Raw genomic sequence first — 16,597 nt, 5'->3', positions numbered from 1 at the left:
TATGTGCTTTATAAGTACTAATAAACAGCAAATATGCTAAAAATAAGCATCTAATAAACAACTAGTTAATAGTGAGAATGTGTCCCTTTACTAAAGTGTTACTCATTTTTTTAGGTAACATTTCTCATTTTTTTGTACTTTAAACACAAAACATTCATTGATTTGTTTATGGTTTGCTTTTATTGAGCAGTGCTTTCCTCAACTCATGGCCTGTTCAGTATAAATATGGATAACATGAATGGAGGCCTGTGATCTTCCCTGACTCGATTCCTACTTTTTTGTGAGCGTCTTTTCTGTCCTTTTTTGTTTATCGCACTAAAATGCAACCAATAGACACCATCAGCACACCTGCACCTGCCTCACTCATATTATTACAGTTCATCACCTGTATCAGTCACCTGCACCTCTGTCCCCCACAGAGCGTCTGCACGAGATGCTTAGAGTTTATTTACCGCCGCGGTCGCATGTATTGCTGTTGACACTTGCACTCACGCTCCTTTTGTTGACGGGACTCTAGCTGTGGACTGTGGATTGAGCTCCTTAATAAGTTCTTGTCAACAAACACCTCACCGTGAGCGATTTCTTTTTTTCCGACAAAAGCTTCAGCTTTCTCTGGACCGCTCCTTTTTTCCTACGGCATTGCTGTAAATGAAGCGCGGCTCGCTTTTTCTCACTGCAACATTTATAAAGAGGCATTCCTCCGGCCGCGTGACGCTCGGTGGCGCGGAACTGCGAAAAACTCACGGATCATAATCACTCGAAACGGAAACCAAGCGCACGCTAGGAATCCCATGCTTCTTTACTTTCTTGCCATTCCTCTCTCTTCCTCGTTCGTTGGTTGACCTAGCACGTGTTGACGGCGTAAGTGAATACCGCCGCCTTTCTTTTCCGCAAGCTTGAGAAACGCAGTGTGAAGCAAGATAAAAGCAAGTGGAAAAAAAGCAAGTATCTAAACCCGGATGATATACAGCGGTTGAAAGGGGGAGCTTTACTAAAGCCGGCCGCCGAGAAGCAAGGAGAGATCGAATTTAAGTACAGGAGCCGGTGGGATGTGTAGAAACAATGTCTGTCCTACATGTGAGAGGAGGAGGGAATCGCGCTTCGTAACGGTTAAGCATCTTTATGAAGGTTGAGATGGGGTTAGGAGGTGATGGTTACTAGGATCTTAGGAGGAAAGTGATCAAGCATATTTGTTATTTGTTGGATTGCTGTGTAGTAGCTTAAGTGTGTGAAGGTTAAGTATGTAGTTGAAGTTTAGTACACTTAAGCAATTGTAATAAAAAATGCATTCTTAAGTTAGTCTCTCTCTCTTATTTGTCTCTCCATTTCTATGGGATACAGATGTTGTTTTGAGTTCAGGGCCCCTACAGTCTAATTCCCTCCACAGGTTGCTGGCAGTACTGTAAACTATTATACGTGCCCCAGTGCAAAGCTGTGGCGTGGATTTGCGAGAACCATCCATAACGTGTCTGCAGGAGGTGGGAAGTGTATGAATGTTTGTGGTTGCAGCGACCGATGGAAGCCAGCTCTGTTTGGCCTGTTATTGTTGGCACCGTTTCCCAAAATGAGAGCTTGCGTTTCCACACACAGTCAAATGCACACATGGCCACGCACATACCCCGATGGGCCGGACAGACGGGTGTTTTGTCTCTTGAAATAATAAGTGCGAGGTTACACAACGAAGTCGATCTGTCTGTCCCCGCCACCCCTGCGTAAACGCCTGGCTTTCCGTGGCTAGAAACGACAGAATTCATCTGGAACTCACGAGGGAGGGCTGAGCGGTGCCTCCGTGTTTACAGTGGCAGAAAGTTAATATAAATTTTCATCAGAAGGGGAAGTTTACACATAGGATTCTATTTGTCCTTCATTATTAGCACCTGAGACCGGGCTGGGGAGGCATAATTGTCTACAGACACAGGCCAAATAGATGCAAGGGAAAGGCAAATAAGCACACCCCAAAATAATTTTATGGCCGTGTGTTAAAATCCCTCTCCACGGGATTCTTAATCTAGAGAATCAATAAACAAGAGCCGAGCGAGACACACGGCGAGCCAGAAAAAAAGAGAAGGAGCCAGAGATTGAGAGGGAAAAGGTAGAAAAAGAATGAAAGGCGTAGCGAAAGAAAAGAGAGATAGAGAGTAGCTTACAGAAGCCCATTGTTCTGCTGGTTAGCTCGCGCTCGGCCCTGCAGCTGAGAAGCGTCTCGGCGGACCGACCCGTGAGCTCCACACAACGCTGATTTATTGAGTCATACATGAAAACGCTCATTATTCCCACATCCTTTTTCTCTTGTCTAAGACGTATCGCGTTCAGAGGAAAAACACAGCGTGTCTGACTCCACAATAACTCTCTCACCCCTTCTCATGTTTTATTTGTCTGTTGAAACGCATGGATCATGGACGTGTGGTGTCTTATTGTCGTCGTTTAGATCTCCTGAGTTATTTTATCCGTCGCGTGCACAGCTGCCGAATGGATGGACCTTTTCATATTTAGCCAATTCTTACACTTACAATTCTTGTTTGCAGTTAAATAATGAAGAATAGCAAAGAAATATGTGTATGTATTTACAGATGGGAAATTCTGTGAAAATTCCAACCTTACCACAAAAAAAATCACCAGAGGTTTTTACTATGGTAACAGCACAGATTTTAACATTTGGTGGTTCAGACACTCATGTGAGATCTCTCTTTAAATTTGTAAAGCATTTGTTATATTTATAGTGCATTATTTTTCATAGTCAGGTAAGAGCCATTTTCCGGATTGTCATGTCAATGGACACATGAAATGGACACATGAAAATGAATATAAAGTAACTATTTTTTGTTCTATAAAGAGGCATCACTTCTCCATACATTGGGTATTATTGCTTCAGGATTGTGCATTTTATTTTACAGAAATCCTACAAAGTTTATCGTCTCCCAAAAAACGCTTCCTTTTTTCGTCACTTCCATACACAGTTTATTTCCATTTTTTAAATATACATATTTTTCATAGACTGACATTTTTTGACGTTCAGACTATAACAAGGGTTCAGTAAATAAACAGATGCTTAAATATAATCGAAACAAATTCATTCTCTGAGCATTTTCATGTCATGTCCCTAACGCTGGAATTGCCCTGATGTATAAATACATCTTAAAAAAGTGCATGTAAAATTAAATTACTGCAAATGTACAGAGAAACAGATTTCTTTAGATTTTTTACAGAATCTCAGTCTATTCTATTTGTTTTTTTTGAATATTCAGATCTTGTGTTTTATTGCAATTCTTATTTTATTTTATTGTAAAAGCGTAATGGCCGCTAATAGAAACTCTTTCTATAAAGAGACGTGGTCTCAGCGTTCAGAGATAAGACCGATTCACGGCCGACTGGTGCGCAAACACATATCACAGCCTGGATGACCTTTGATAAAAGGCGGCTGTTCTGCTCTCGTGTCAGTCAACCTCCTCACAACAGAGGTTGGGACACTTTCCATAGACCGACCCGTCGTCGTCGTGTTCAAACGGACCTTTAACGCCGTGCAGCTGTCAGTCAAGACGGGGTGCTGTGTCCTCAGCACACATCTTGTTTGTGAAATCCCTGCCTGAAGCCACGCTTTCTATTCATGAGTGTCTTGGACCCTCATCAGACCTCTGTGTCCTAAACACACTTACATAACAGATATGGTGTCAATATTTTGCCGTGGAAAGCGGGGCCCTATCTTTGCACAGGACTCGCCGTCCAGCGGCCAATCAGTTGTGTTTGTTTGTTCAGCTTAAACTGTTTGTCCTTTGTTTTTTGTCGGCTTGATAAGGGTTGTGCTCTCGCGTCTATCTCTCGCTCTCTCTGTCTTTGTCTTGTTGCGCTTGTTGGCGTGTCATACTCGACCCAGAGATCTTCTAACCGTGTAGTGCACACGCTTTTATTTGCAATCTAGAAACATTAATCCAAATGAATTAGCCACATAATGTGTCTCGGTTTAATTTACAAAAGTACAAAGTTCACGACACGCATATGATATCAGTCACGACATTCGCAAACATTGACGTCATTTCCCCGTTTCTGTTCCAAACAAATCCACCTCCGGGAGGTTGATTCGCGCCATGATTTGTAATGTTTGTGTTTTCTTTGAATACATTCGGTCACAGTTGAGGACGCAACATTGCAATTCATCCATTGAGCAAAGATGAATTCTTAACAACCTCGTAATGCTAAGCTGTGGCTAGGTGCTAACGTATTTCATGCTTGTTGCATTGGAGATAATCATACAAAGGTGCATTGTGTTGATTTCCCCAATACATCTGTAATACGTCTAAACACAAACTGCGCGGCGAAGGGAAAACGGACATATGTTTCTTACGTCTATCAGCCATTAATTCTTGTATAAACATTCACGTTTCTTTCCTCCGTTGTGTATATTAGTGACGCGTATCGTGTTTCCACCAGAAAGCAATTACGGCTGATCAAATTGGGCGGAATCGCATTTTCATACGAATTCTTACAAGCTTGTGTTTGTGTCTTTGGAGCTCTCATCATAGAGCAGACTGTTCAACTTTCTTTCTTTTCTCTCGGCCCTTAGAGATAGATATCAAAATCAAATATGTTCCTGAGTGCCTTGTTATTTACGCTCCAGCATGGGTTCTTGTTGAGATCCTAGCTCTGAAGAATGCCACGCTTTGTGCTGTTTATACAATGTGTGCATTAATGGATGAGAGACCGCATTTCTTCAGCACGGCAACAACATTTATAGAAAAGCTAAGCAAAGCATGAGGAAGAGGATGGTGTCTGCTGCTCTCAGTCGTCCGGCGGAACTTCATTGGATGTTTTGCGCTTTGTTGTAATAGAAAGCATCTAATGTGTCTTTGTGTTGCATTGTGGGTATTTTTGCACGAGGTTGAATATCAGTAACTTGCTGTCACTAATAAGGATTTTTTTTGGCACAGAAAATTGTATTTATTCACCCTCAATTCTTTAAAATCCTGTGAATGAACTCTCAGTAGTTTTGCGCCAATACAATGGAAGTCAATGGGGTCTAATGTTATTTGGTTATCAACATTCTTCAAAATATCTTCTTTTATGTTCTGCGGATGAAAGAAACTCATGGAATACCATGAAGCCAAGTAAGTTTCAGGTGCTTGAAATGCTTCAGCGTGTGTTTCTCTAATAAGCAAATAGGTCGATTGGTTTTCTTCCGGGTTGGTATTGGAAAAGCCATTTAACGTGTCTGACTATGAGCTTTAGCAAGCGTCACTCTCTTGACCTCTACTACGTATCGAATGACTTCTTTGACTTTGCCCTTTATTCATGAGAGGACAGTGAATCTGTATCGATCGGGCGCAGATAAACATTTCCTTCTGCTAATTGTTGTGCTAAAGCCATTAGCTGTCCCCTAAAGCCACACAATCACAGTCACCGCTTGGATGGGCGTGAAATCTCCCGCAATTTACAATCTCATCCACTCTGCTTCTCTGATAATGACTTGAAATCCAAAGCATGGCGATGCTACTTATAACTCACTCATGCATCAGAACGTACCGCATGCACCATAACTAATCAATAAATACATCATTTACATCTGCAAATAACTAGGCACATGAAGCTTGGAAACTTGTTTTGTTGAAGTCTGTTGCATAAACTTTAGAAGATGAGGTTTTGTGATGCTTGAACGCTTGGTCCTGTTCTGCGATGAATGTGGTTTGATGGTTTAGTGGGCTACTAAAAGTAGTTGTAGACCAGTTCACCAGATGTAAACACTGGTCCAGAAGCACTTCTGGTTTCATTTTTATTTATTTTATTTTCAAATCTTACATTTATATATAGATTGTAATGTTCGTTTAACATTTTGATTTTGTTATAAATGTCCTTTTGGTTGTGTTTTGTTCAAACGATTTTGAAACAGGAAGTTCTTCTAGACCAGTGTTGGATCCATAATTAGCCTGACATTTGCATCAGTTTCTTTTCTTTTTGTGGGTTCAAGTTCAATGACGTCATATTGACATTTCCTGCGAAATCGTACCCAACAGCTCGATTATTAAATTATTGTAATAAGTTTACAATTTCTAACAGATTTTTTGAACTATGTACTTTTATTTTTTCATTTTATTTACTTATTTAAAATTTTAATCTTTTTTCTTGCATATTATACATTTTTGCAATAAATCCATTTTGATTGTATGTTTACCCAAGATGCTAAAAAACATTAAACTTTCTATGAAAATACCTTTTATCAAGCCATAATGTATGAGAAAAGCATCTTTAATAGAACATACTTTTATTCTTTTTCTTTACATTTAGTTTGGTATAAGGTATTCAAAGATGGAACAGGGAGGTGATCAGAAGTCGACTGAGCTCTTGACACCCCGGTATCTCCTAAATTGCAAGGTCTAGGTCTAGGTTTATGCGTGTGTGTGTGCGTCTGAGGAGACGGATCGATGCTGTTAGGATCCAGCGCCACAGTGTTGTGTTTGTTTACCGTGAGCTTGGAGAGCCTGGCTCCTTACCCCACAGACAGACAGACAGTGGCAGCTCCTCGCCCCTGTCTCTTCATAATTGATCAGGGGTGGCTGTCTTCCCAAAGGGTTAAGACGTGGCAACTTTCCCCCCATCTCTCTCTCTCCCTCGCTCTCTCTCTCCTCCTGTTTGCTCAGCATCTCAATGCATTAGTTCAAACATTGTTCTCACCAGCTGGCAGAGCAGTGCCATATGCACACGCTGTCAAGGCAGCTGTTGTCATGGATACCGGCAAGCGGCAGAAAATAAAGCAAGCCCTTGATTCTACTGGAGAAGTGTCATTCTCCGTCTACCATAGGTTTTCTTCCCAACCTCTCGACCTTCACGCTCCTCTCCCAGACAGACGAGACACCTGTGAAGTTATTGTGTTGTTAATGTTGCTTTATTTATTTTGTTGCGTTCGTCTTGTTTCGTGCACCTCTGTCTCCGGTCTACATGAAACTTCAGTGGTGCTTTGAACACATGTATCAGTATTCATGTAGAACGCTGTGTTTTCGACACATAGGAATTGTACTAGCCTTACACGTGCATACAGTAAAACTAGACTTTTGATATTGTGATGCTAGGATGCTGTGAGTGGTTGCCATGGCGTCTGAGTGATGCCATGGGTTGTTAGGGTGTTGTGGGTGGACTTAAGAAATAAATTGGTTTGTTCAGTTCTTCGACCCTAAATGCAAGACTAAATATAAAAATCTGTATAGTCTATAACTGCTTTGTTATGTGACATTAGAGAAGAAGGTATGTGGAGTGATGTGTCAGAGGAGGGCCACCGTCACCCCTGTGCTCAGGGGCCCGGCTAATGCTCGGCTCCTTGTTAATTCACTCCTGAGGTAATCTGGTGTTGATTTTGTCAACTTTAATTACTGCTTCTAGGAACACTTCACATCGCCTGCCTCTACTTCAAATTGATATTATGAATATGCAAATGGGCCGGTAATTTGCAGAGAAGTGGGTATTTCAGCTGAGCACACACTAGACAGGTCAATACCACTCACACTGTGTGTGTGTGTGTGTTTCTATTCCTGCTCTTCAGAGGTGCTAGACAAACTGTATTTATCTTTCATCACGGCTTCGTGGATTATCATGAAAAATATATATAAGAGACGCTTCATGGCTCATCAACAACAATGAATAGTGTAGTGGATGTAATTGCGGGTTGATGTCACCTTTCGCCGCGTTTGATATTTGAGTGCATCGCGGTGGGCGGAGGGGAAAAAAACTCATTTTGTGTCTCTTTTTCTCTGTCTGTTCGCAGGCCCTACAAGTAGCAAGGCAATTACTCCTTCAGCATCCAGGAAGTGGCTTGAAGTCTCCAAAGAACAACGATAAACAGCGTCCGTTGCAGGTGAGCAGTTCTCTTAATCTCTTAAATCCATCCATAATACATGGCGCCCCGGAAAAGATTTCCTCTGTTCCGGCTGTGCTGTTTGATTTGGCAATGTAATTCTGGAGCTGTCTGTGAAAATTCTCGAGCTGTCCGGCCTTGCCCTTCTCCAGACTAAACCAAACCTCCATCTCTCTGCTCTGTAAGACTACTTCAGGATAATTTCTCTAGCATAAAAGTATAAATATTGAACGCCATGATTAACCAATAAAAAACAAGCAGTAACTAACCTCCAGCTCTCTAAGAAATCGCCTCAGTAACGTCAATTATCCTAACTAGCCGTCATTTGTACCCCTCCAAGATAATTTGCCATTATTGATTCCTGCTGCGGCGCATCGCTATTGTCAGTGATTCGGTAAAGGTCACAGCGGCGTCGCGCACGTCGCATCCCTATTACCAGACCTGTTTACCAACCCGCCGACTGTCGACGTGCTATTTCTCTCACATCCCCACAATACAAACGCGCATCAAATTATATAAGTACTTGACATCTGCCAGGCTCCGTATTTTTAGGTTTAAATTAAGTGCGAGGAGAGCGTGCCCTCCTCCCTGCTAATAAGCGCTATCAGCTAGGGCCGGTTTACCTCATTAGTACCCCGCGCATTTAATTAAAGAAAAGCGGCGCTAACCCTCGTCGTTAATGTTTTCACAGAGGATAACAATGGCGACACCTTCTGAAAGAGTCGCACACCCGTGTGTGTAATTATGCGAAAAAAAAATCGGCGTCTATGATTGGTCCGGATAGGACTTTTTGTAGCATTACTATTTTGAGCGAATGCGAATGCTAAATTTTCATTTCTTCTGCGTGCAAAGATATTAGTTGTTAAACAATCTCCGGGCGGATACGGTTTCATGTATTTGTTGTAGTTTCACAGCCGCCTGTATACTTAGAGAATGGATTCCCTGCACACTGCGTGACTGCAAATTGCAATGCGACGCTTTGGAGAAAACCTAGTGATATTGCATGAGGAAGGTCTGCGATAACTGGTGGCCCGTGACCGAGTTCCTGACTCTAATAACACCAGAGGATTGTAAATATTGAATATTTACATTTGCTTATGCCATCCTTGCCTCATGTTAGCTATATGAATCAATATGAATCAGGTCTTGTTGAGCGGCGTCCTCGGGCTGTAGTTAATCAATGCTGTCGAGCCTTTACTTTATTAACTTATTCCGTGCTGTTTTAATAGTCTAGTAATCTTGCTAGAACAAGATAATTTTCTCATCTTAATCCGTCTTTTCTTTCGACCTTTACAGTTTAAACACTCGTTTGATCGTCAATTCAGAACATGTTGTGTGTGCTTAGACATGCCAAGTAACAAGCGCTTTGAAAAATGACTTATTTACATAAATAAGTAAACGCCCGTGCGTTCTCCGACACTGATAAATCCGCCCCTTTACCCGTCCAGAAAAGCGATCCATACATCACGGCGTATCAATTATTTACCGCACAAGCATCCAAGCGCTGCAGCTCGCATTTTTAATTACTTGTATTAATGTCTAAATCCTGTCGGCTGACTAATTCTATCCACTGTCTCATCTCGCGCCTCCGACGTGCTGGAAAGCCGCTTTTCCACATTTGCTTAATGTGACGGGTCTATTATTATCCAGTAAGCCCAGAGGAGAAGTCAATAAACACCTATTTCTTCTCGTAAATCCTCATGCCTTCACCACGCTGCTTACAAGGATTTCCCAAGGCACACAACAGTCCTCTGGCATCGTGGCGCCTTCCCCTCAGAGTGGCAATATAGCCTCCGCATTTTATACACTGACATTTAAAACACAAATAAAAGCGGAGAGGACGCAAGGCAGAGGGGATTACGGAGAGCTTGCGCGAATCGCAATTGTTTCTCCCGCCCTCATGATCAGCCCCGCGCGCCATTCTTCTATTGTAAGATACGTGCCAGTTTGTTTGTTTGGCAACGGGCTCAGCGTGTGCCGCCCAGGTGTCTCGTCCCGATGGCGGAATGGACATTTAACAGAGTGAAAACAGTTGCAGGAGCACGGTGCTTACACATGTAGGCGACACACTGAATACCAATCGTACATCGGTGAGAAGCGGGCGAGGGTGGGTGAAGAACAAACGCAGGCGATGTCTTGCCGTGTCAACTGATGGCGTAGTGATATAATGCGGTGGTTCGTAAAAAAGGGAGAGTTGACCTCTGACCTGTAGGAAGGGTGGGCTGGGTAATGTGATGTCGCACGGTTAACAAGGTGAAAGCTCACAATGCAGTTTCGGCTTCAGCGTGCAAGCCACACCACCTCGAAACCGAGTTTCTATTCGCCAGGCAGCCGATTCATTGACCTTTTCTTCACCGCAAACCCAACACGCGCCGCTAATGTAACTTTTTCGGAAGAAAGCGTCCGCTCGCGTCTCCCGGTTTGGCTCCAAATGTACCCCCCGCATTCGGAGGACGGCTGATCGGCTCGTTGCTCTCGCGCTCCTAGACGAGATAACTCAACCCAATCACTTCCTGAGCACTGAGCCATCCTCACAGCGTCGCCGATTTAAAGGTCACCGACGCCCAGCTCATCTGAGCGTCAGACTTCTGCCCCATGTTCCTTAAAATTCATCTACTCAGACCACCGACTGGAACCGTGGGCAAAGCCAGTGGAATTTAGAAGAGACTTGTAGCCACAATATTAACATTTATTATTAACAGTCGTCTGGAAAAAAGGGCGAACGGAGACAAAGAAATGGATAAAGTTGCAAAAGCCGTTCTGATGTCACGAATGTATTTACAGAATTCTAAAGGGCAGCCAAACTATTCCAATTTGTTTCATGGAAAAAGTTTTTGTTCAGATGCTTTGTGATATCACTCAATTATTAGTGTAAAACTTTCTTTTTCTCAAATTTTTCTTGGAGACGATTTGATGAAATACAGGAGTATGGAGTCGAAAGTGTCATGTCGGTTTTATGGCTAGTTTAAAAGATGTGGATTTGGATAGAATTTGATCATTTTGATGAAAAATGGCTCCTATTGAAATGTTCATTAACGTTGACTAGAGACTTCAGAATTGGTGTATATTCTTTATTTTTGTCAAGGGAGAAACAACTGTGATGCAGGAGACCAAAACTTTTCATTTGGTCTCCACGCTCTCCAGTTTTATCTCGGCGAAACCACTGCGATATTAAAGATACCTCAGATTTTTTCATGTTTTTCAGAGCAGAATGAGTAAATTGCTTAGGAAGCGCTTTCGCGGGGATTGGTAATGTGATGCAGAAGAAGCTGAAGCACAACCCTTAGGCAAGAGAAGGAATGGAGGGAGTAGAAAAAATTGTGGCATGGCACCGCTTTGATGTAGAAGCAACAAATGTACCTTCTGACAGAAGATGCATGAGAGTAATAAACTGGTTCCAGCAGCCCTTACACATGCAGTCTGATTACTCTGGCCAGGGTGTTAATTGGATCCTAACTGGCAGATCTGATACGTGTCGCACGGTGGTGAGAAGTCTTTCCAAGTGATGAACCATAATTCAGCGAGCAGCTTGAAGTTTGTGTAATTTACTGTGTGTCACTTGACGAGGAGAGCGATCCAACAGACTCCCTATTACCTGCGACATCGCAAAGCTTTCACCAGAGAGAGAGAGGAGGGGGATTGATGTGGAGAGAGAGACTATGCAATGGCCAAGCCTTGTGCAAATATACTCTAGTGCATTAAGTGTTTGTACTTTACATTGCACAGATTCTTGGCAAAATAAATGTACAGTTTATCTCATGCCGATACGGCACACTTAAATTGAAAATTGACTGAGAGAGAGAGAGAACAGATTTATTTTTTTATAAATGGTGCAGATATACAGTAGTTGGACATATTAATCTTCCAAACTCTTGTAGAAACATTCGTCATCTAGCTTCCCGCATAATACATTTCCAATTAGCTCTCTTTAGCTCCTGAGGGTCCACACTGCAGACATCCAGGGTCTGTTCATGTTTGTCTTTAGTCCGTAGTCTCATAGTTCCTTGGAAAGCTCACCCATCTGATCCTCCCCTACATTGATAGAAATGAAAGCTCGGTTATCTTCACAGTGATGCGTCTTTGCAGAAGGCCGGTTGCATCCCTGCTCGCCTTCCAGCTTTTCCAACGGAGGCCAAATCCACTCCATTATCATCTGAAGTCACTGTTTTGTTGAACGGTAAAATAAATTGATTTGGGAAAACCTCCTGTAAACTACTTAACTCCGGTAGCGAGGAGTGTCCACATTGATCCCTTAATCCGCACGATGCCGTATGTGTGTGTTAGAGACTACAAAGGATGGAGAAGTTGTTTTGTGTGTTTGTGGGTCAACATCCCTGTAAGTGTGTATATTGGTGATCCCCACATAATCGATGAACCCTTGAATGAAGAGCCATTCAGTGCTGAGTGAATTAACACGGGAGGTTTTACAGATGTGAAAGGGTCATCATTTGCCAAGTCCAGCGTCGGGGGTCTTCATCCGGGGGGGGATAGAGACAAATTAGTAAGACATAGAGTCCCACAGAATACTTGCTTTGTATATAAACTCGAAGTAAAATACGCTTCGCCAAAGTAATTAACACACTGTCGTTTTCTGGCAAGCCGCTGAAGTAATTACCATCGCTCAGCCTCCCATTTCTCATTTTATTTATCTAAACAGTATCTGTGGCAAGTGGCACCTCCGGCGCTCCTCTGAAGTGGCCACATTATTCAGCTATTCAGAAGCCCGACCGGACATCTTATCCGGAAACGTCTCCCTTAGAGTCGATGAATTGTTCAGGAATAAAGAACTTAATCACTTCTCTCTAATTGTTTGGGCTTGAAGTTTGTCCTCGTATCAGCTCTAGTCATTTAACACTTTCCTCAAAACTGTTTCTGTTGGGAATGCACCAATAATGATAGTGGACCTTGTCTTTGTATGGATGGGAAACAGGACCATTGGTGTTGGTATGGAGATGAATGGCCTTTATGTGTTAACACGAGGCTCGGTACTTGAGTTCAACATGTGGCTTGTGTTGAGTTGACCTTTCTTAAGATGAGACTGGTTTATGGCGTTGAGCGTGAATGTAATGATGTGCTTATTTTTCAGGAGGACCAATGATGTATTCTCATCAATGGTCAAGCTATTTGTTCTACTCTCTCTCTATCAGGCGTAGAGACCCTCATTTTTAATAACAGGTCAGTGGAGATCAGCTTGTATTTTCATCAGTTTTCCAATAGAAATCAAGCTCCATAGACATTTATAGTGATTTTTGGGAAAGCTTGTTGGTTTAGAAAAAAAAAAGATAGATGTTAGTCTGCGAGTAAATTTCTGTTCAGTTTTCTCATCAAAAGCATTAAAGAGAAAACCTTCTCAAGCTGGAGGGGATTGAAGGGGATTCTGGATGAATGATGTTATGAGAATCGTGTCATACAACGTGCATCGAGTTGCATCTCTGGTCATATTTTTCATCCGACGAAGGCCTATTATGTGCGAATGTTTACGGCCGGACCTATCGGCGAATGCTCATTAATTATGGCCCTTCTTTGCAAAATCATTTCGGGGAGAAGCAATTCAGCCTCTGTTCCTTTCAATTCACCGGGCTTGTCAATCATCGCCCCCCGCAGCATCCGGCGCAATGGAGGTGTTATATTCCGCCAATTATCATGTCATATACTCGAAAATGTAAATGAACGTGTGTGTAAAATTAAATTTATGGGTTGTCAGTGAAGAATAAGAACCAGGAGAGCAATTACTTATCTGCTTACATCTCTCAGCCTCTTATATATCATGCAGAAAACGGCGGCGTTAAATGCAGGAATTAGCGGCGTGCGCGGCTGGGGAGCGTGTGGGCCAGACCTCGATTTTGTCTTTCTCGTTTCTCCTTTTTTTGAAACATCCGAGTCGGTTTTCATGACTTTTCTTTTGGTTTGAAAGTCTCTATATCGGTAAATTCAAATAATTTACATTTTGTGGTCGATACATAAACTCCTAGTCGATTGTTCTGAAATTTACATGTTTATTGTATTCGGTGCGCTGCGGAGCAAACAAGGTGATGGTTGGTTTTTCAGCGCGTAGCTCATTTAAATAGACAAATAATGGGCGTGATGAGAACATCTTCTCTTGTATTTTCATACTTTGGGTTTCGTATTGTCATTTAGGCCGGCGTAGAACCCTGGCTGAACCCGAGGGTAATTACACATCACAAATGTGTCTTAAGGTTTAATAACATTGAAGGTGTAAGCATACATTTGCATAATTACATGCAGCTGTTTAATTTGTGACTTTGTTGCTTTGTTCCTTTTGTTGTTTTCTGCCCTGTTACGTTTCCCTGTCTTGGCACCTTTTTCCCCAAAGACCGACGCAGAGAGAGAGAGAAAGAAAAGTGTATTTGTGTATCGAGTTCCTCTGCGAGTTTTGGGGCCGTCTAATGAAGAATGGTGCTTGGATTTGTTTGAATATGAATATGAGTGAGGATGGAGTGTGACCTTCAGCTCCGCCACTCAGTTCATCAGGATTAGTCAAGCTCGGCGCTCAGGAGCGCTAATGCATAATGACTTCTAAAATGAAAAATGTGTAGTGACCATGCAAATGTCTCTGCTAATCAAAGAGGGGAACCTGAGCTGGGCCGAGCCAAGAGACTAAAACAAGGACGTGTCAAGGCCCTGAGAGCTCAGATGTACGGAAAGCAATCAAGCGGTCTTGATTAGCCGGCGCGAGGAGGCCCGTGCGTCACGCCGGGTTCCTGACACGACGCTCGCACCCCACACGACGTTCTAATGGATGCGCGCCCCGCCTCGCAACACAAGCGTGTTATCTGTTTTCTCAAGCATAAAAAGACAGAAATAGAAATGTTTACCTGTCCAGACATTGGACACTTGAGTGTCTTTGTGACGGACAGCAATTGCCCAAGTTGATGCGATGAAAGATGCACCAGGCATCAAAAAGTATAAAGGCGACCCAGAGGAGTCAGCCGTCAGTCGAAATGTCCAGAAACGTCACAAAAAAAGTCTCTTTTCACCCACTGTGAGAAGAAAAACATCATTTGCACTCCTGATATGGTTTAATCTCAGACTTGAATCAAGATTGGATGCAAACTTTGCACATGTTAACATGCATGCTGGCAAGCGAAGAGCGATGCACAGAAAACTTGCTTTATTGATCTGCGTGTTTCTGTGCTCTTTTATAAGAACTGGGCTGTGAAAATATTTTCTTTTTGGGGTTTTTTGCCGAAAATAACTCACCCAGTTTGACAGCTGGTATTTTAATGATTCTTATCATTTATAAAATGACATGAATTTTTAAAAATGACATCTCGTGGAAGACTTGTGCCTCTGGCTGCGTTCTTCCAACTTGGAAACTTCAATGCGCAGCGAGAGGCAACTGGTAATTCCCCCTCACCTCTGTAAGACAGAATACTTCACAGCGGCTCAGCTTCAATCAGAACTTTCTCAGAGAGTTTTCAAAGCCAAATCCACGCTACTTAGTCTAGCCGGTCTTCGACGGGCCATGCGTCCTCCGTCCGCTGCGGAGATGCTCATCTTCTACCGTTTCCTTGCGTGTTAAAGTCTCTGGAGGCAGTTCACAGGTTCAGCTAATTAAGGTCCTCTATATTAAGCGCCGTGCTTTTCCCATCGGGAGCAGGTGACAGAAAATATATAAAGTACACATGCGGCGGCGTTTACACACATGCGTGATTGCATGCGCCACACGTGTGCAAGAGTTGCTTTATAAAAGGGTGTGGTTGATGTTGTAACGTTCTGGATGTCTCTTGTATCTACGCAGGTGCCAGTGTCTGTGGCAATGATGAGTCCACAGGTGATCACACCGCAGCAGATGCAGCAGATACTTCAACAGCAGGTTCTTTCTCCGCAGCAGCTTCAAGCGCTCCTTCAACAACAACAGGCCGTCATGCTTCAGCAGGTAGACTCGCATTCATGTCCTCGCTCATGTTTCGCGAAGGTAACGGCAGCATGTAGATCCTCTCTTGTTCTCATGTGCCCTTGACACAGAAACCAATATAGACAGGCTTGTAATGTGTTGTTTTCAATGAGGGGGCAGAGATGTACACTTCACTTGCATACTAAGAGCTGAACATTACTGTGAGGTTACAAGTATAACTACACAAGAACTATTTCCGCCATGATTTAGTTTCAGTGTCGTCCGTCTATTTCCTTAAAAACGTCTGAATGTCAATTGTCACAGAAATAGTTGTAGTTGGGGGAATCAATGTTGTTTTTAAGGGGCGACAAGATCAGAAAATGAGTCAAACTTGCGTTACCCGCATGAGCACCAGCGTTTACTGACCGCAATGCATTTTTTATCTTTTAAAATATCCGTGAACTGACGTTTTGCGATCGTTTTTACTTCTGTATTTTGGATAGTCAAGCAGGATGTTAGATTTTAACTAAAGATTACGAGGGCACGCAAATTTAAAAAAGAGAACGACCCACATTGATAAACTATTTACAATAAACCCTGCAGTATTTCGTGTAAAATTCAGTGTAATTTTTAATTTCACTGGGACTTTAATCATTTTCAAAAGCTCATCATAAAAAAGATATCCATTAACTCACTTGATTATAATTAGCTCTCTACAATCGACGTCAAAAGGCACGTACCCAAGACGTCTCCCGCCGAACGTTCGGCCCCTGTATTCAAGCGATGAGCTCCCGAGGACAGCACTCAGCCGGGGAGCGCACAAGTGTGCTAAATGCATTAATTCACAATGATGAATTCTCTCCTCTGAGTGCCTCGCATTTATTTCAGAATTTCACTGCCTGTCA

General features: G+C 42.7%; 1 protein-coding gene across 7 annotated transcripts in view; it reads left to right on the top strand.

Annotated features, from left to right (window-relative positions):
* The window catches only part of foxp2 (forkhead box P2), a 90,195-nt gene that overhangs the window by 47,140 nt on the left and 26,458 nt on the right, over window positions 1-16,597 (top strand). For 6 of the 7 annotated variants that reach the window (XM_056748613.1, XM_056748609.1, XM_056748606.1 and 3 more), the window contains 2 exons: window positions 7,745-7,834; window positions 15,597-15,734. In XM_056748613.1, coding sequence (XP_056604591.1) covers window positions 7,745-7,834; window positions 15,597-15,734 — 228 coding nt within the window. Of the gene's footprint in view, window positions 1-7,744; window positions 7,835-12,917; window positions 13,010-15,596; window positions 15,735-16,597 lie in introns of those variants that run through there. The other variant, XM_056748612.1, reaches the window with a different exon arrangement.

This window comes from Triplophysa dalaica, chromosome 5, assembly GCF_015846415.1.
Source record: "Triplophysa dalaica isolate WHDGS20190420 chromosome 5, ASM1584641v1, whole genome shotgun sequence".
NCBI lineage: Eukaryota > Metazoa > Chordata > Actinopteri > Cypriniformes > Nemacheilidae > Triplophysa > Triplophysa dalaica.
The sequence above is the reverse complement of the archived record's forward strand: the minus strand, read 5'-3'. Positions and strand labels throughout refer to the sequence as shown.